Genomic DNA, 20,487 nt, shown 5'->3' with positions numbered 1-20,487 from the left:
CCACCTTAGTAATACGAAACACCCTGTGTATATGATTATACTACCTTCATCAGCTTCATCACAAATATTTTCAGGAAGAAAAATGCAAGTACTCCCAAGGCCGGGCCCACTCTCCAGAAAAATAACAGTGGGGAGCCATGGGCAATGGCCAATGGGTCAAGGGAGCCGCAGGTCAAAAAAGTTTGGGAACCACTGGTTTAGGCTTTAGTACAGTTTTTAGGGAAGGAACACAGGCCCTGGGTACCTGATTGGCAGGGACCCAGGCACACCAAGGAAAGGTGCATCAGGTATCAGGCAAAAAGTGTGGGGGGGGGGGTTACTGCAACAGAAACCCACTTCCAAGCAGTTAACAAGAAGAAAGATATGGAACTGCAGGTCATGACTGGTGTGTACTAGCCGAGCCACAGGAAGGTTTCAGAAAAGGGTGCAGGGGTTCATGATTCTGTCATGAAATGAAATGAAAATGATTTTTGTAGAGCGCACGTAGCTGCCCTGAGGCGTCCAAGCGCTGAGATTATATCACTGCACAGGGCCTATAACAGGTTTTTCCAATCAGTAGCAGGCTCATCTATTCATAGCAGGCTCATCTATTCTGGTTTCATATACACTTGCTTTGTCCTGGCACCCATGTAGCTACACCGCTTCTCTATGGGTTTATGATAGACATCCAGCCACAGAACGAGCCCTGGTTAACAGGCTTCTGAATATAAACACCAATTCCTCAACCACCTCACCTTGCTTTTAGCCGTGCAAATGAAGGTCACATCTGACCCAACTCGGGCATTCTGTCCCTTTGGTTCCTCCACAGTCACTGTGATTGGTTTAGTTGGAGCTGCATCAGAAGAACAGGGAGAAAAATAAAAGCTTGCTATAGGAAGGCCACAAAACTCCTTTGTTGATTGGAAAGCAAAGAAAAAGGAGAACTAAAAAAAAGGCAAGCACAAGAGGTATCAAAGGCATCATTCATTTTGATTACCATAGACACAACCGTCCCTGTTACTATAGAAAGGAAAGTGAAGAGAATTTAAATTGAACGCAAATAAGCTTACAATGGTTTCAGATTTCCATTCCACAAATCTAACTGAGATAATCACTTTTAAATAACCAAAACTAAATGCATCCTAGTATATTGCTCTTTGGGACCTTACCTAATTCCCCAGGGGGCCATTATACTGTAGCAAAATAAACTTGTAAATAGTCTGTTGGAAAACATGGGTCAAATCTGAGGCAATCTACAATACTATAAACGATGGGTCTTAAGCGTTCCATGACACTCACTAGTGACTGAAATGGTCCAAACAATGGCATGCAAATCACGTGCTTCTGATCTCTTCACAAAAACCATACCAGCCTCATACTGTTATGGATGGAATTCAGCCCCCCTCAAGTACTTGGAATAAGAGGTGGCGCAATCAGCAACAAACAATTTATCTGTGGCTCCATTTTGTACTTTTACAAAAGATACAATTCCAGGCCTGTGGAAGCCGAGCTGGAAGGCTTCTGCTGTCTTTCACATAAGTATCCTATTATTGTCACAGTATGTCTATTAATGTCCTACAGCCCAGTATGTCCTATTAATGTCACAGTATGGCGCTATCTTTAAGACCCTTAACAGTGCATGTGCTGGTACCATGGACAATCAACTATTGGCGCAGAAGTCACAAGAAAGAGACCTACGCAATTTCTATATTCTATTACAATTGTATTAATAGTCAATTACAGAATAAATCTGAACACCAAGGAGAAAAGCAATAATTAACCTATGTTATTCAATGCTACATGACATCACGGAGTACCTGAATCTAACTGAATATAGGAAAGTAGAAAACAATTAACTGAGAAATTCCTAGATGTGAATAGTTTGTGATTTTGTATTGGTTTTTTTTCAAAGTGGTAACCATGCCAATTTTTTTAACAGTACTACACCCTTATCTTTTAATAAATAGTTTCTATCATCTCAGTGTGGTTGAGATTATATCTTACTTGTGGTGTCTATTGCCCCTTTAAAAAAATCTTTTCACGATCCTGCCATGTAAATGTTTTCATGCACTAGCTTTTGTTATAAACAACTCTCACATCATAGTGCTGTATTCAGAGGTTAGACACTTAACAGCCAGCCACGTTTCTTAATTTTGGTACTACTCATTGGTTCCTGGATATGCACCTGTTGCCACTTTAGTTTGCATTTTCGGACTGCCTTATTGTGCTCATATCAACATGCTCCAGAGATTCATTTTACGTGTAGTTGGTCACAACTCAAACCCTCCCAACAATGGTACATCGATGCATACACTTAAAATTGAAGCACAATATAAGACGGCTATGATAAGTCTTAAACCTAAAAAAATGTTAGATGTACAATTTATCAAAATTAACTCCATTCCACCTAAGACTTCAGAGACACGGCACAATCTTTAGTCCACTCTAATAGCTGGTCTCCCTAAATCATCTATCTAACCCCTCAATGCCACTGCCTTTCCTTAAAAGTATCTTCTACAATAAAAACTATCAAATTAAAATGTATAATGTTTTATCACATATTGTATTTTAAATTTTTTATCCAAAACAGCTCCCCACAAAATGATAATAGTATTTTATTTATGTATGATCTCTCATAAGATGTTCCTCACTGGGACAAAGCTAAGAGTGATGCACACTTTGATCCAGATGACATCACAGGGTTGACCCCCCCCTTGCCCCACCCCTTGCTACCCAAGAGCCTCATATTTGCTGCTAAAGTAAGGCAAGTGGTAGAATCAACTGTGGAAAAGTAAATTTTGCCATGTTATATGTGCCTACGTGTTCCCCATTTTACGTCATATGTGCATGATCGATATGCATGTATTCCCTTCTGATCGATTAAAGACGCAATTACAGTTGTGTCCATCTCTAGTATGTCAGTTTCCAGTCCTCGTGAATACAACGAATATCAGGCCTATGTAAAGCTACGTTGCCACGTTTTACAGTGTGCACGTTAATTCATTGAATTATCCCCGTTTCTAGGCCTCAAAAGGGCCCGGACTCAGATTCAGCTCCTGTCTCCTGAACACTCTCCGAGGAGCGATACAGCCCCCACCTATATCCCTGACCCTTAGCTTACTTCTTGCCACGCAGTGCCCGGCTCGGCCTGGCTCTGCCTCCCAGTCTGCCAAGAGTATGTTATGTTTCTAGTTATCAGTCCAGCCCTCCTTCTCTGCATTCCTAAGCTACTGAATCGCATCAATAGTTTCCGTCATGGTCTAGCCTTTATGTCTCCATATAAGAGAAATACTGTATTGATATTCATAGAATATTCCTAGCACACGTACTACATGTAGAATAATGCATGCACCAGTCTTAATGTCTGTTAGCCTTTGCCCTGATAACTTTTGGATTCTATCAACATGTACTATAAACACCAGATACTAGATATGCCTGGGTACATGTCGCTCTGACACTCCAGACTTTAGTCTCCTCTTCTAGCGCAGAAGTCATAGCCCCCCAGTTCTCCCTGGTAACACGTCATTGCCCGTTTGCGCGCACCACTAGGTTAGAGGTCCCAGCTGCTCAGGTAGCCCCCTCCATGTTTCCGCCCCTTTTAAGACATATTCTGTTACGTCTACATCACATGTCTATGTATACGCCCTGTACACGCCTTCTTGTTGCATCAGTTTTGCCCTTATCTTTCGCGACTGCTACAAACTCCGCCTACTGCTACGCCTACTGTATTAAATGTAATGTCTTTTGTTTAACTATAAATATTGTGCACTGTTATTAAAAGGTTACCCTTGTCCATTCCTAGATCCTGTCCCCGGCAGCTACCATCCCATTCCCATGCAGGCTGTCCTGTTCCTGTCCTTTTATGCCTGATTAAAGCCTGTACACTCTAGCTACCTCGTATCTTGACTCTTATTTATTGAGCTATCTGTTTATAGAGTATCCTGAAAAATAGAACCGGTAATTAATTATTTATTTACCACATAATGGCGCCCGAACAGGGACTTGCCCTTTCCCCACGCGCCGGAGAAGCCACGCAGGCCCCCTGATCCTCTGCAGCCGTGACGGAACCATACCGTGCACGTGCAGATATTTCTGCTTCAAGTATCCCTCAGGCCCACGGAGGAGACGGAGGTTGCGGTCCAGCATCCAGACGAGGCGGTGGAGGAACGCGGCGAGTCCCGACCAGAGCCCAAGCCGAGAGTCCAAGGTCCGAGGTATCCGGAGGCCCACCTGTAACTGAAGTCCGAAGTTCGTCCGTCCGTCGTCGTAGCAGTCTAGTCCAGTCCGAGGCCTTCCGTTCTTGCTGCCCGGTGAGTACCGTTGCTGGGGTAGTATCTAGACAGGGTCAAATTAATTTGTCTCTGGTCCGTGGGTTTGGGTACACAGATCCAACACGAAGTGTCCACCTAGGTGGATGCGGGTCCTGACGTGTCTCTTTATGGGACCGGTAAGTTTCGTACTGTTTTAGCAGTGCATCTAGTCATTCTAGTAAGTTTCTGTTCCAGTAAGTTCTGTTCTCGAAAAATTCATGTGTTCTGTTCTCAGTATTCCAGGTAGCATTTTGTCCGAACTGTTATTCTAAATGTTATTCCATGTGTTTTCAATGTCGTGGTATGAGTGATTTGTTTTCTTAAAGTTATTATTGTGTTTATCGTGTATTGTATTGTGTCCAGATTCCAGTCTTAGTTATGCCTCTGTTCACAAAGTTACGCCAGTTAAGAACTAGAAAAGGTCTGCTCGAAGAAGCAGTTCCTGTCCCGCCTAGGGACAGTCCAGGTCATTTTATGTATCATAAGCATGGCATAAGTGCCATATTATATCTAGACTTATGGGTGGAGTACACCAAAGAATTAGAAGAGAAATATAGATGGCCCGTATCAGGTACGTGGGATGCCGAGTGCATCATGCGAGTAGAAGAAGCATTATGGAAAAAGAAATCCAGACAGTCCCAGAAAGATGCCATCGAGTTATGGCGCAAAGAATCTCATAAAAGAACCGAAAAAGAAATCAGAAAGACAGAATTAAGTAGGGAATCCTCAGAAAGAGCCCAAGAAAGGGAATTAATCGAAGTAGGTGAACGAGTCAAAGCCGAACAGTCAGACAGGCAGAGAAATGCCCTCATTAAGGGTATGTATCCTCTTCTTGCCGAGGGCTTGCCGAAAGCAACCCCGGAAGTACCATGTAATTTTCCGCCGCCATTAGTTCCGATTAAGCTACGTCACAAACCGACCGCAGCTGATATTTTTCTCTCGTCCTATTTGGACGATACAGTCCCAGAATATGCAAATCCTGTTCCGCCAGCTCCCGTAAATAATGTAATTCCTGTTCCTCCAGCCACCGGGGCACCCGTTACAGCACCTGTTACGGTACCCCCGGTCCAGCCCACAGTACAAGTACCCGCTACATCAGTCACTCTGCCAGCCCGTACGATACCCGTCGATGATTCCAGTTTAGGAGCCGCGGGGGGGGAAGTCCTCCTTGTACCCCGCCGCAACACAGACGTGTGACATTACTCGAGCTACATGCCCGAGCGTTACAGCGGTCGCCCAAAAATCAGTCAGTTGCAGATATCAAACGAGCTCTTACAGAATGCCGTTATGATCCAGTCCCAGGCGATGATGGTATGGTCCTGTATTCATTGCGTGTAAGACGGGTGACCGAATATTTGGACACCCTACCGAATATGAAAGAATATCTAGACAGAATATATCGTTTCATCCGTACAGGAGTAGATCCAGAAAGTATTGGCGAGGCGATGTCTCAAAGAAAAGTCGAGATCCAGCTCATGCTCTTAAAGTTTCTAATTAATTGTTTGATAAGAGAACAAGATTATCAGGATAAAGATCCGGAAGAAATGAAAGTCCTGACAAGGTGGAGTGACCACATAGCCGAGGGAAGACACAAGACACAGAACTGTATAGACAGTATGTACAAGAAGATCCGTAGGGAAATAATAAAGTTACACGAGAAACGAAAAGCAGCACAAGTAAGTGAGAAAGAAGACAACTCTTCTACTGAAGAGGTAGACGACGAGAATCCCACCAGAATAGCGTATGTAGGTAGAACTAGACTTCCCGACCAACATTCACGCCTAGAACACAAGAAAGTTTTTCCTCCTCCAGCACCAGAACAAGGTTCTCTAGAGCAAGTATTTCAAGCTACCGATCACATTCTGAAATCACGAATCGGTTATAGTGAACTTAGTACCATGCATGAACAAGAACTAGCCCGATCAGCAGTCCGATGGATTACTGATTCTACCACTTTTCCAGACGAAATAGTGGCACAAATGTTTCTGAAACTGCCCCCAGCCGAGCAGCGACTGGTGGGTATGTATATGATCCAGCACCTCATTACACTGTATGAGGGACAACATTCTGATCCAGGTCCGTTACATGATGTTCTGAACGAGTTGCTCCAGTATAGATGGAGAGGTCTTGGTACCGACTTAATTAGTGTCATTCTAGAACAGCGCCACAAATATAGAACGTTTCTGAATCCGCATTTTGTTCATGTCTCACCCCCAGAAAGTAAATCATTTTACATAGATAGACAGCATCCGTTACGAGAAGTACACCCAGTTAGGACAGCGGGTGGTGAAATGCAACGAGTATTTGTTTACACCCCTATCACAAAGATGGAACTCTTAGAGATGAAGAAATTAATTCCCTGTCATGACAAAGATCCAGCAGGGTTCCATCGAGAATTAAAAGACATGCTCAGAATGGGAGAATACACGTATCCAGATATTATTAAAATGTTAAAGGTCCTGTTGCCCGCAGGGGTATATGAAAAACTCAAGGAAAAAGAATGGGAGGTGGGAGAGAAAAAGATAGATTGGACAGCTCTAGAAGCTGAAGATAATTCACGAGTACCAGGTACCGGTCTAGGGGGTAAAGTTAAAGAATTGCCCGAGTTATTGATTCAGGTTTTGCCAAGGTTACTAGCCACGAAAAAGGAAGATTGGGATGCAATTTCAGCATGTAAACAGAAACAGGATGAAGACACTAGTGATTTTTATTCTAGATTTGAAAAATGTTTTATAATTAACAGTGGTTTGAAGACAGGTAGTGAGTCATACCCTCATCTTTTTGTTACTAAACTAGTCGAGAATTCAAGCCCACAAGTTAAAAATCGAGATTTAAAAGTCGAAAGTACCTGGCAAGCTAATACCCCGTCACAAATGCTCCAAATGCTCCAGTATCACCAGAATAGAATCAGGGAAGAGCAAGAACACGAAAAGAGACGTATGAAAGACACGAAAATGAAAGTATTAGTTGCACAATCTGTTCCACAAGACAGTCAGAAGAAGGGTCCGAGTCAAGCCAATCATCCTGCAGCTCCCGTTAAAGGGACCTGCAATTATTGTAAACAACCAGGTCATTTTATAAACGAGTGTGCAGTTCTGAAACACAACATAGCTACTGGTAAGACTAAAGAAAGATCACGTCCGCCTAGACAAGAACAAGTTTCACAGACTTCTCACCCACCACAGAATGCACAACAGACAGTTACAGTACCGCAGCCTATAGCTGCAACACAGCACGTTACACAGCAGATGTACCAGTACGCACAGTCCGAGTATCCAGAGTACCAGCAGTATTCATGAAACAGCCTAGAGAGGGAGGTTGGCTTGCCTCTCATCGAGATACCTGTAGATCAAGAGGGTCCCTATGTACACAGTCAAGTATTAGGGAAAGACAGAAAGTTTCTGATTGATACAGGGGCAAGTAGGACTACTATCAGTCATGACGAGGTTCCAGGGGCTCCGCTCTCAGGCTCTAAAAATGTTTCCCTTGGATTTTCAGGAAAGCCTATTATTAACGAAATTTCAAAACCAGTTTCCCTAGAAGTTGGTCCATTGTCCCGAACTACTGATTTGTTACTTACGAAGTCATGTCCAGAAAATTTGTTAGGCATTAAAACATTGAGAGAATTAGGTGCAGTTATTTGCTGTTCTCCAGAAGGAGTCCGATTGTTTTTGCGTGACTTCCAAGGTCACTATGTATTACGTGATTTTGATCCAAGATTATCCAATGTACCGCAGCATTTATGGGCGCAAGGTCCAACTGATGTAGGTTTTATGCAAATCACGCCCCATCGTGTGACTCTCAAGCAAGGTATAGTCTTGCCACGAATCAGACAGTACAGATTGCCACCTGAGGCTGTAACAGCCTTATCCAAAATTATTGACAAGCTTATTGCTCAAGGAGTGGTTGTAGAAACTGACTCCAATGTATGTAATTCTCCTATCATTCCAGTCATGAAACGTACTGATCCAAATGCACCTCCAGTATATCGATTAGTGATTGACCTTCGAGAACTTAATAAATGTATCATACCCCAGTATCCAGTAGTCCCAGATATTTCTTCCCTATTGACAGCTATTGATTCTGAAGCTACATTTTTTACTGTAATAGACCTCAAGAATGCATTTTTCAGTGTTCCCATTCATCCAGACAGCCAGTACCTTTTCGGTTTTTGTTTAAATGGAAGGAGCTATAAATTCACACGAGCTCCTCAAGGTTTCACAGAAAGTCCTAGTATTTACAGTCAAGCACTTAAAAGACAACTAGACGATATTCACATGCCCACTGACACTGCCCTGCTCCAGTATGTCGATGATCTACTGATCACAGCCCGTTCTGAACGTGACTGCGAACGAGCGTCACTTACAGTTCTGTATTTCCTAGCCGAGATGGGGCACAAGGTGTCCCCTTCGAAGCTCCAGTTCTGTGTCCAGCAAGTGATCTACTTAGGCCACTTACTGTCCAAGTGGGGTAGGCAGTTGACACCAGACCGTATCCAGTTAATAGCGAGTCTTCCACAGCCCAAGACACAGAAGGAGGTACGTGCTTTTATTGGCCTCACTTCTTACTGCAGACAATGGATTCCTCAGTATGCATTTCTAGCCAAGCCACTGATACAGTTAACGACACAGGAGGCAGCCGTATCGACTGTCCTCCCTTGGACATCTGAACATACACTTAGTTTTAATGAATTAAAGAAAGCTTTATGCCAAGCACCTGTTCTAGCTACACCGAACTACAGTAAGTCTTTTACACTTTTTGTCACAGAACGTGATGGTACTGCATTATCTGTTCTCACACAAGATCAAGCAGGACAGTACAAGCCTTGTGCTTATTTTTCGAGCACATTAGATCCAGTAGCCCAGGCGCTGCCTGCGTGCCTCAAGTCAGTTGCAGCCACAGCTCTAGCAATCAGACAAAGTGATTCCATAGTATTAGGACACTCCCTGACAGTACAAGTTCCACACTCCGTGGAAGTTCTTTTAAACCGAACACAGACTCAGCACTTGACCATTGCACGTTTAACAGGTTATGAACTGACACTATTCCAGCCACACATAGAAATCAGACGCTGCAACGTTCTAAATCCTGCTACACTGTTACCGTCAGTTACCTCAAATCCTGCCACACATGACTGTGTGGAAGTCATTAACACTATGACTAAGCCGAGACAAGACCTGACAGACATTGCATTACCTAATCCCGACCTGACACTTTATGTGGACGGTTCATGTATGAGAACTAGTACAGGAGAACTAGTAGCCGCGTATGCAGTGACTACTGACACAGAAGTTATTGAAACATACCGTATTGACACCCTGTCTGCTCAAGCAGCAGAGCTAGTTGCTCTGACCCAAGCCTGCATACGTTCCAAGAACCTGAAAGTAAACATATATACAGATTCACGTTACGCATTCGGAGTTGTACACGACTTCGGAGTGCTCTGGCAGGAGAGAGGTTTCATGACTTCTCATGGAACCAAGATTCAGCATGGTCTCCTCATTCAAGCTCTGTTAGATGCAATACATTTACCGACAGCTATCGCTATCATGAAGTGCAAGGCACATACGAAAGTTACTGACATCATTTCCCAAGGTAACGATCTAGCAGATCGAACAGCCAAGCTTACAGCTCAGACTCCAGACATTCCAGTTAACACGACACAGACACTCACTTCAGATCCGACTACTTGTATGACCGTTAAGGACCCTACACAAGATGTCATAGACATACAGTTACATGCCACTCCCGAAGAAATCAAGAAATGGAACAAGGAGGGGTCCAGACAGATCAAGGATGGGTGACGAAGGGAAAAGCCACATGGTTTCTCCCCGACTCTATGGTTCAAGTCATTATTAATACCGCACATAGTCCAGCACATCTAGGAGAAAAAGCCATGTTAGATAGTATACAGAACCTTTGGTTCAACAAGCACTTACGAGCTGCAGCCAAGCAGAAAGTCCGTACCTGTATGATATGTTGTCAATTCAATCCAGGTAAAAGTGTCCCGGTGGAACAAGGTGGATTCCAACCTCCTGACCACCCTTTCGAAGTCCTCCAGATGGATTATATTCAGATGGAGCGATGTCGAGGTTTCAAGTATGTCCTTGTAGTTGTATGCGCTTTGTCCAGGTGGACAGAAGCATATCCAGTTCCAGATTATACAGCAGCAACCACTGCCAGGCAGTTGGTTCGTGAATTCTTCCCCCGTTATGGACTCCCTAGGGTCGTGTATTCTGATAACGGCCAGCCTTTCTCATCCGAGTTAATGAAACATGTTTCCCTTCTGTTAGGGTACCAGTGGAAGTTCCATTGTGTGCGCCATCCTGAAGCAGCCGGTCTCGTAGAGAGACATAATCAGACCCTGAAAATCCGTATTGCTAAGACATCTAAAGAGAAAGGTGTAGACTGGCTAGTTGCCCTGCCAGTTGCTTTATTCTACATGAGAATGGTCGCACATTCCAGATCAGGTCTGTCCCCTTATGAGGTCGTATTCGGCCGCCCCCCAAATATGTGGGGTACACCTAGACCCCGCAGTATTACAGATGTTTCCAGTAATATGTTGACAGATTACCTAGCTTCCTTGATGTCTGCCCTACACTCTTGTCGTTCACAGGTTGCCGCCGCATTTCCAGACAATACTGAAGTAAAACCGCATGAAGTCATTCCAGGAAGCCTCGTGTTGGTGCGGAATTTTGATCGTTCGAGTCCACTGGAGCCTCGTTGGAAGGAGCCGCGACTTGTCCTCCTGACCACCCGTACGGCCGTGAAGTTGGAAGGCCGCAAGGGTTGGGTCCATCTCTCCCATATCAAGAAATTCCATGGAGTCCGGAAAAAGACATTTTTAAAGGACACTTCTAAAGACTGTTCCATTTCTAAAGACTGCCTGAAACCAGATATTGATCTAAATCCTGAACTGAAAGTTCCTCTGTTAGAGAAAACTCCGCAAGAGGAGTATAAGTTGAAGCTCCGGTCTAGCAAAATAAGTCAGCCAGTTTAATTGTCTAAGTCCCTCTTGGGTGAAACGGTTAGACAGGTATCTGACATGTATGAGATAGACCCCCATAGTGAGAGAGTTAGTCAAAACTCTATAAGATGTATCGTTTTTCTAAGTTTCTTATTGTTTCTAAGTTTGATGGTTACCTGCACAAGTTATGCATTGCATTTATGTTTCCCAATTCCTCATGTAAATAAGTTTTCTAATGCTACAGTAGAGCACACGTTTAGTGATCTGCCTCCTCACGAGCTATCCTATCGTCTTGCTATGCGAAATAATACATTCATTAGAATGTTACACTATTCACACCAGACCAGCAATGCTACTAATTGTTGGGTGTGTGGTCGACTCCCCCCTTTCCAGACACCGAAGGGAGTTCTGCCACTCTTTCCTTATCCGTTTTCACATAATGGTTCGTGTGGAGCATGTAGAGTCATCGGATCTAGTTGCTGCATTTTCATTCCTAATAACGCGCCGTCTGTTTATTCAGCTATAACCAGACTTCACAAAATTGCCCATCAGTTACACCAGAATCCAGGCACCTGGACATGGTCCAGCTGGCTCTGGAGTATTATATCTGCCTGGGGATGGAAAGTATTGTCATTCCTAGGTATTGCAGTAATGATCATATTCAGTTGCTGCCTCTGTATACAATGTGGCCCTGCGATTTGCGGCATTTGTGCTACCTCTTGTATTCCTAGTCCTAAGTCCCGTTCCAAGACAATTCGAGACGAGCAAATGATGCTATATGAAATGATAGATGGTATCATGAATATAGATGTTTCCTGATGGAAACGTAGGGCACAAGGAGGGAATGTGGAAAAGTAAATTTTGCCATGTTATATGTGCCTACGTGTTCCCCATTTTACGTCATATGTGCATGATCGATATGCATGTATTCCCTTCTGATCGATTAAAGACGCAATTACAGTTGTGTCCATCTCTAGTATGTCAGTTTCCAGTCCTCGTGAATACAACGAATATCAGGCCTATGTAAAGCTACGTTGCCACGTTTTACAGTGTGCACGTTAATTCATTGAATTATCCCCGTTTCTAGGCCTCAAAAGGGCCCGGACTCAGATTCAGCTCCTGTCTCCTGAACACTCTCCGAGGAGCGATACAGCCCCCACCTATATCCCTGACCCTTAGCTTACTTCTTGCCACGCAGTGCCCGGCTCGGCCTGGCTCTGCCTCCCAGTCTGCCAAGAGTATGTTATGTTTCTAGTTATCAGTCCAGCCCTCCTTCTCTGCATTCCTAAGCTACTGAATCGCATCAATAGTTTCCGTCATGGTCTAGCCTTTATGTCTCCATATAAGAGAAATACTGTATTGATATTCATAGAATATTCCTAACACACGTACTACATGTAGAATAATGCATGCACCAGTCTTAATGTCTGTTAGCCTTTGCCCTGATAACTTTTGGATTCTATCAACATGTACTATAAACACCAGATACTAGATATGCCTGGGTACATGTCGCTCTGACACTCCAGACTTTAGTCTCCTCTTCTAGCGCAGAAGTCATAGCCCCCCAGTTCTCCCTGGTAACACGTCATTGCCCGTTTGCGCGCACCACTAGGTTAGAGGTCCCAGCTGCTCAGGTAGCCCCCTCCATGTTTCCGCCCCTTTTAAGACATATTCTGTTACGTCTACATCACATGTCTATGTATACGCCCTGTACACGCCTTCTTGTTGCATCAGTTTTGCCCTTATCTTTCGCGACTGCTACAAACTCCGCCTACTGCTACGCCTACTGTATTAAATGTAATGTCTTTTGTTTAACTATAAATATTGTGCACTGTTATTAAAAGGTTACCCTTGTCCATTCCTAGATCCTGTCCCCGGCAGCTACCATCCCATTCCCATGCAGGCTGTCCTGTTCCTGTCCTTTTATGCCTGATTAAAGCCTGTACACTCTAGCTACCTCGTATCTTGACTCTTATTTATTGAGCTATCTGTTTATAGAGTATCCTGAAAAATAGAACCGGTAATTAATTATTTATTTACCACACAACACACAGTAAACAGGTGTCATGTAGCCTTGCTTGCTTTCTGTTTCTGTCACTGCCACCATGACCCTAAAGGCTTTGTCATGGTTACCAACCTGCAACCCAGGGGGGAGTAGATGCTATACCTTGCTACCCCTAATTAAACACGGAAGATCATCTTTAACCTTTAAAGAAGCCTCTAGAAAGAAATTCACCTGATCTCACTGTATCAAAGTAGTGCGCCATGATGATACATTCATGGTGCAAGATTACATTCTTTCAGGATCCCTTTGCCTCTCAGCGCACACAGTGCCTCAAATAAACCCTCTCCATTGGCAGATTTTGTACCCGGAACATTCCACTGCCCGATAACAGTTCAAAGTAACATATTACCAGACACTTCATGTTTTGTCATGATACAAATGACAAAAAACCCATGCAATCTTGTAAATTGAGTTGACCATACTGAGTTTGCAGTAGCCTACTACAGATGTGCTCAACTGCTTAGAAGGCTGTGATTAACCCTTGATTGTTGGAAAAATGTAATGTTTTGATCCTAAAGATCCATGGAGTGTTCTGTAGAATTATGGTTCAAGGACCTTCTATATTAGAACAATATCAGAGATTAGCACCACGTAGTGTAAAACAGAATCTAGTACAATTATAGTGGTAAAGGGCTCAGGACACAAATAACCTATTGTAATGGCTGACTCAGATATTTCAAAGTTTCATCCTGTTGGTCCTTTACTCTCAAGCCTGTGGTACATCTCTATAGTAAATAACTGCACTTGTGGTGGTAGAAGTAATAGTTATGGTGGAAGTAATAGTAGTGGTACCGGTGATGGCAGTAATAGTTGTGGTAGAAGTAACACTGTTGCTGTATGGATATGTAGAGGATGAAACAAAGCAGATAACTAGCAGAGTAGGACTTGTCCGACAATGTGTCAAGTCATGTGCTTGCCTGCAACGATGAGCTCAGCCCGGCTGGTATTGGCACTCTGCAGATTGCGGCAGGTACAGATGTAGACACCGGCATCAGATGGTTGGATACTACGAAAGTGAAGCTCTTCACCTGGAGAGAGTAGAAAACAGATACGTTGAATCCTGGGGTTCTCAGCATTTTTCACACAAAGATTATAATGGCCAAAAAAGACAACAAGCACTGGCATATATAGGAAACCCATGTTAACAGAAAGACATGCATAACTAGTGAGTAGAAAGATACATTAATTAGTGGAGTACAGGTCTAATGCAATATCAAGGTCCCACACTCAGTATTTGGTATAGTTTTTATGTGACAGGTACACAGATTACAGACAAACATACATAGAAAAACAAAAACTACAATTGATTAGCGTAAGAAAATGTGCTTTTCACGTGTTTACCTCCTAGACACTTTTTGCTAGATTTTATTGCCGGTGTATGTGCTCTAAACACTGGGGCACTGCTGTCCAGCACCCAGTATATATCTTCCGACCCATAAAAATATGTAAAATTGGCTAGGCTCTGACTAGCGTAATTGACTTACTTACAAGTCCCTAGTAGATGCCACTCTTTGTATCCCAGACATGTAAGCTAAATGTCACTAGTAGACTGCAGAATGTATTGTGCCACCCCTAAATTGACAAGTGAAAACATGACCCTAGGCCTGACACTGCAGCTTAGCATGGCAGCTTTAAAACTGCCATTTCGACCTGCTAAAATAACCCTTTTAAAAGGCTTAAAACTTGTGTTTATATTTGTAAGTCATCCCTAGGTTTGGTGCTAAATGCCCATAGGGCAGGGTGCATGATCTTAAAAAAGTAGGACAGGTATACTTGATTGTAAAGTCGAATTTTTTATTACTAGATTGCAAATGCCACTTTTAGAAAGACTATTTAGCAGTTATGCTGCACTGTAGCAGAACATGAAGATCCTGGAGATAGCATAACAAAAGCAGCATCCTCGATAAACACAAATGAATGGACTAAAATTCCCAGGATGCCGTCAGTCTTGAGCTTTGACCCAGACAAACAGCCACACCTGTGCCCGTAAAAAAGAAAAAAACATCAGCTGCATAGAAATTGGAATTTTCAACTACACGCCGCTGGGAGCGCCAACTAAACGCTGGTAGAGGAAATTATACCAGGAACCGAGGGAAGTGGAGAATCCTCGGGTAGAATCCATGCAAGGCTCAAAGTAAAGAGTCTTCTGCTCCAAATAGAGAAGAAGTGACAAAAATAAAAGGGTTTGTTGGACTAAAGGTAAAGGTAAATTATATGGTCCAAATGGGTATGTTTGAAATCTACTGACGGCAATACAATCATTTACCAGGCTCAATATCCACTCATAGCTTACACTACAGGCTACACCTCACAAGAGTGTGCAATTTGAACATGATTACAGTGCCCGATTGATAACCGAGGGCCAATTAAACATCAACTTGATGTAGAGAGAATTGATACGAGTCCATCCACAAATCGGGGGTAAGAATTGTATTTATATATTGTTTCAATCACTTACACAAACTTTGTTTATGCATTCAGTGTCCTAGAATGTAGTTAATGCCACCCTGAGGAAGACTGTTACTTGACACAGGGATTCCTTTAGAGAGGGTTGAAACAGGTTGGCACACCTTTTTGGCTGAGAATGAACTCCATTGAGGACTATTCCCTTACTGTACACCTGATTATGATAGACTGATAAAAGAAGAGAAACACTAAAACACTACTCTCCTACCACACAGGAACACTGTTTGCTCAGCTTATAAAGAGGATTGATTGAAATAATGGATGTATAAATATTTGTTGGAAACTTTCTTTTGTTGGACACTTCTGTATCTTATGACTTACTGAGTGATGTATATATTGTTTTGACAATTAACATTATTTCGTACATTTTTATCAAACGTTTGTCTTATATTAAGTATAATTGAGCTCTTATGCGAATATATAACAAAAAAAACTATATAAACTTAAGGTTAATTTGAAAAGCTCTATTTTTGAGTTTTACATGTGTGCATGTCCATAGGAAACAATCGGGATGACATGAAACATTATTAATAATATGGTTTGAAGTTGTTGAATGTAATTAGAAATATTTGTACAGTCATGAGGTCATCTGTGTACCATTAGGAAGACACAGTGGCAATATATGGTCCACAGAAGGCCTTTAGGTAATACTTTGAGAAGGTGCCATTTCCCTGCCTACGCCTCAAGTAGCCCTTTCTTAGATACTCCCCAGCTGGCACCAAACAGCCTGCATGGAGGTGTGAATTGCTCTCAGGAAAGGGAACAGAAGAGCCTCAGCTGGGAGGAGGTGTGACCTCCTCATGAAAGGATGACCTGGGGAATGTGCCCACCAACTGTACAAGCTTTAAAGTGGCAGCCACTGTCACAGGCAGGTGTGAATCAAACCTAGGCCTGCTGCTACCATTATCCAAGTAGCCAGAGTGACACCAATACCTGTGGGAGGGAAACTTATTTTGCAGGTAGGGTTGGGGGGGGGGGGGGGGGGGGGGGGAATTACTAATTTCCCCAGACACAAATCAAGGGTGTGCTGAGAGCACTAACCTACAGAAGAAAAATTATGCCACGTTGGATTTTGGCAGAACAGGGCACGGTGGGATTGTTTTGAGCCAACCACTACCCCCAGGAAATGATGTCAAGTCAAAGTGGGTGGGGATACCCCTGGAACCGTTTTCTCTATTGATTAGGGGATCACCCCCTACCCAACAACGAATGGCAGGCATAAAAGTGGCACCCCTGGATACTTTTCTGCTGGACACTGCTAGATTTGAGGAAGGCAGAAGGATTGCGCCTGCAGAACCCTTTGGACTTCAGAAAGAGGACTCATCCTACTGTAACCTGTGGAGATCAATCCCAAGGGCTAGACCTGCTGCCACAGGACAGAATAATGGACTCCAATGGCTAGTTTACTAGCCTCCTGTTAAGCTACAGATACACAAAAAGCTGCAAGGTGGTTACATTCCTGAATAGCCCAGAGGACCAGTTCCAACTGGACTTGCCTGGACATCCCTGGTGGTTTCCCCTGGAGGGAATTCTGACCCCCAATTGGTGTTCCTAAGGTTCAGAGGCACTTGGATAAGTGTGAGAAAGTACTCTGCCTGCCTGGGACTTACAAACGTTTCCAAGGGTCGTTGCCAAAAGAACCAGAGGCTACTACTGGACCTCTGTCGAGCAGCAGTTGCCGACCTTGCATCGCCATTTGGATTCAGATTGGTGGTTTATCCCACTGAAAGAAGATGGACTTCCAAAAAAAGTCCAGAGGTAGAGTTCTTCAGTGGGAGAAGATGCTGAAAGTATCTGGCCGGCGAGGGGCCTTACCTGGGCACACATTTCCAATTTCTCTGACCCGGACCTTTCCGGCCAAAAGTCAATGGCTTCACTGTGACTTCACTGGGACTTTATCAACAGCTATTTGGCCTCATTAAACTTGTTTCGGACACAGCATGCTACCTTGACGGGTGAAGTTCTTCAACTTCCAAAAAGTTTTAAAATCATAAGGTAAAACTTTCCACAGGACTGAACCTGGTCTATGTATTCGAAGAGCACTCCATCGCAGCAAGCTTTAACTTTTCACTCTGACCGTGTCTAGCCTGACCAGATACCTCCAGATGGTGGGTTGTTCTTTTTGGCAGTAGAAACATCTGTAACTTTGAACAATCATATCTCCGGCTTCTCTACATCTGATTTTTGTTGTTTTGGTGTCTACCTGTTCATTAAATATTTCTATATTTCTTTAAATTGGAGTGGGATTTTTATTGTGTTGTGTTTTCTACTTTTTAACTGTTTTGGTACTGATAAATGCTTTACACTTCTCCTAAGTTATGCCTGTCTGCTCTGTGCTACAGCTACAAAGGATTGAGCCCAGATGCCACTATTACTTATGGAGGGTTACCACCCACTTCAACTAATAATCCACTTTCTCACAATGAGGAAGGAAGTGAGGGAGCAGTGTGATGAAGAAAGAAATTCTAAATGTGAGAGTCTGTGGGTGAAGGGTAAGATTGGTGTGAAATAGCATGGGAGGGATATATAAAAAGAATAAGGTGACAGAGGGTGCAGAGAAATAGAAACACTGTGGAGAGCTATAGAAATTGATTCCAGAGACAGGGAGAGTCCATGTGAATTAAGCCACATCAGCACAGACGATGTGCCCAAGATTAGAAGATGTCCCCAAGGTTGAGAAAAATGTGATTACTTGATAGATTTCAAGTACTGGTTGCTACATACCTCTGGCTCTAGGCTGGGCATTGCTAGGCACAGGGCGACCATCTTCCCGTGACCAGTAAAAGTAGTATGGTGGACTCCCACTCACATGGCAGCGCAGAGATACCTCCCCACCCGGGGAGACAGTGGCTTTCGGAGGATGCACCTGAACAATGAAAGGAGCTCGATCTGTAGAGAAAAGAAAACAAGGTGATAAACACAAAACCTTCCCACTGGGTGTTCTGAGAAATGACAAGATAATGACAGCTATATATCAAGGGAGGGGATAACATGTTGTGCAATTTATTTTAACATTTGCCATTAAAGGTCTATGCTCTTAAACCTTAAGGGGTAATCTTGATTTCATGGTCTGAATATGTAATCATAGATGTTATTTTAGGGGAAGCTCAACAATCTCCATGGAATGAACGCAACAGATCTGCAAATCAAATAATATGATTGTAGTTTATAACTTTATTTTGAAATTAGCTACCATGGTATACAATATTAAGCTCTGGGTAACCTGAAATATAGGGTTGTTCCAAGCTCTGACGTCCGTTTCTTTTTGATGTCTGTTTGCACCTTTGGACGCAGAGCCCTCTGAAATCAGATGTGTGCAGATCTCTAGGTTGAAATCTTGTTAGTATGAAATTGATGGAGCCATTCCACAGAATAGGGAGGAGGGTGAGTCAGTGAGGAATCTGCGGTTAGAGTATCCATTAGAAAGCGTTTTACAGAAGGTATGTAACTTCAGATTCCTTTTATTGTGAACACCCTCAGGTGCGAGACTGGATCCAGAAGATTTTCATAGCTACTCCCTTGCACATCTGTAGGTTGCATCATGCAGCACTATGTCGATTCTGAAGCAGTGCCTCCTCAGGTGCTGTAATCTCAGGAATGGTTTAGACAAGAGTGAAAAGGTACCTCTTTTGCATTGTTCGTCCCCTCCCTTTTTTGATTAGTTTTCATGCGGTTTCAAATGTAGTGCACAGGGTCCCTGCCAACTAAGCCCCCAGTGCCTGTGTACCTTCTCTAAAACAAACCCCCAATTGGTACTTCTGCCCACTGTAGGTCCCTAGTAAATGGCACCCTGAGTACCTATGGCCTAGGGGATGAAAAGTGTCCCCTGGTACCCCCTCACTGGGACCATGCTACTGCCCTTGCAGCCTGATTGCCCCTGTGAGGGAGGAAATGACAAAGTCGACATGGCCCCCTGCCTGGGTGCCATGTCAGCTACCATTATTTGACAGCATATGTAAGTCACCCCTCTAGCAGGCTTCGTAGGCAGGGTGCACTGTACTACAGGGAAAGGCATATCTGCATGAGCAGATAAGCCCCTACAATATTGGCCACCATTTCCTAATATTGTAAGTTCCAGGGGAGCCATAGAGAGTACATGGACTGGGAACTTGAAAACTTAAGTTCCATAGCACCATGATAGCTTTACTTAATACAGGCATGTTTAGTACCAAACTACTCCTTCAAATAAATCCTCACTGTTGGCAGCCCCTGGTTCACACCCCCACTTAGGGAAGAAAAACAACAGGAAAAATAAAAAAAGATAGTAGATTCCCACCTCTGCCAACCCCATCTCTGAGGCGGGGAATACGTGGTGAAGCACAAATTTCAGTCCCCGCCATCTTGAAGATGGGGGACCCCTCCAATCAGGGCTAGGTCTATGCCCCCTCCCACAGGAGGGTGGCATACTGTGGTTGGTCTTATTTCGGCAACCTCCGGTGCCACGCCTGCAGCCTCTTTGCCGAAAGAATCCCCATTGAAAAGCATTGGGCGCCCAACATTGAATTTGCGCCCTGCAATCGGCTGCCCCTGTGCAGCTGGTGGTGTATGTGCGGTGCTGCTTTGTGCCCCCCGTGCTTGTGCTAACCCCCAAAGCTTGGCCCCTGCAACCGCTTTACTTACCTGCAAGCAGTGTGGCTCCAGGCACCCCCAGTACCCATTGAAAATCATTGGGTCAATCTCGGATTTTCATCTCTGCATCA

General features: G+C 43.7%; 1 protein-coding gene across 2 annotated transcripts in view; it reads right to left on the bottom strand.

The window, feature by feature from the left end:
• HSPG2 (heparan sulfate proteoglycan 2) overlaps positions 1 to 20,487 on the bottom strand; it is a 948,088-nt gene that overhangs the window by 375,613 nt on the left and 551,988 nt on the right. For both annotated transcript variants that reach the window (XM_078642606.1, XM_078642605.1), the window contains 3 exons: positions 18,512 to 18,676; positions 14,239 to 14,349; positions 735 to 832 (listed from right to left, as the gene is read on the bottom strand). In XM_078642606.1, coding sequence (XP_078498732.1) covers positions 735 to 832; positions 14,239 to 14,349; positions 18,512 to 18,676 — 374 coding nt within the window. The remainder of the gene's footprint in view (positions 1 to 734; positions 833 to 14,238; positions 14,350 to 18,511; positions 18,677 to 20,487) is intronic.

This window comes from Lissotriton helveticus, chromosome 5_1, assembly GCF_964261635.1.
Source record: "Lissotriton helveticus chromosome 5_1, aLisHel1.1, whole genome shotgun sequence".
Taxonomy (NCBI): domain Eukaryota; kingdom Metazoa; phylum Chordata; class Amphibia; order Caudata; family Salamandridae; genus Lissotriton; species Lissotriton helveticus.
The sequence above is the reverse complement of the archived record's forward strand: the minus strand, read 5'-3'. Positions and strand labels throughout refer to the sequence as shown.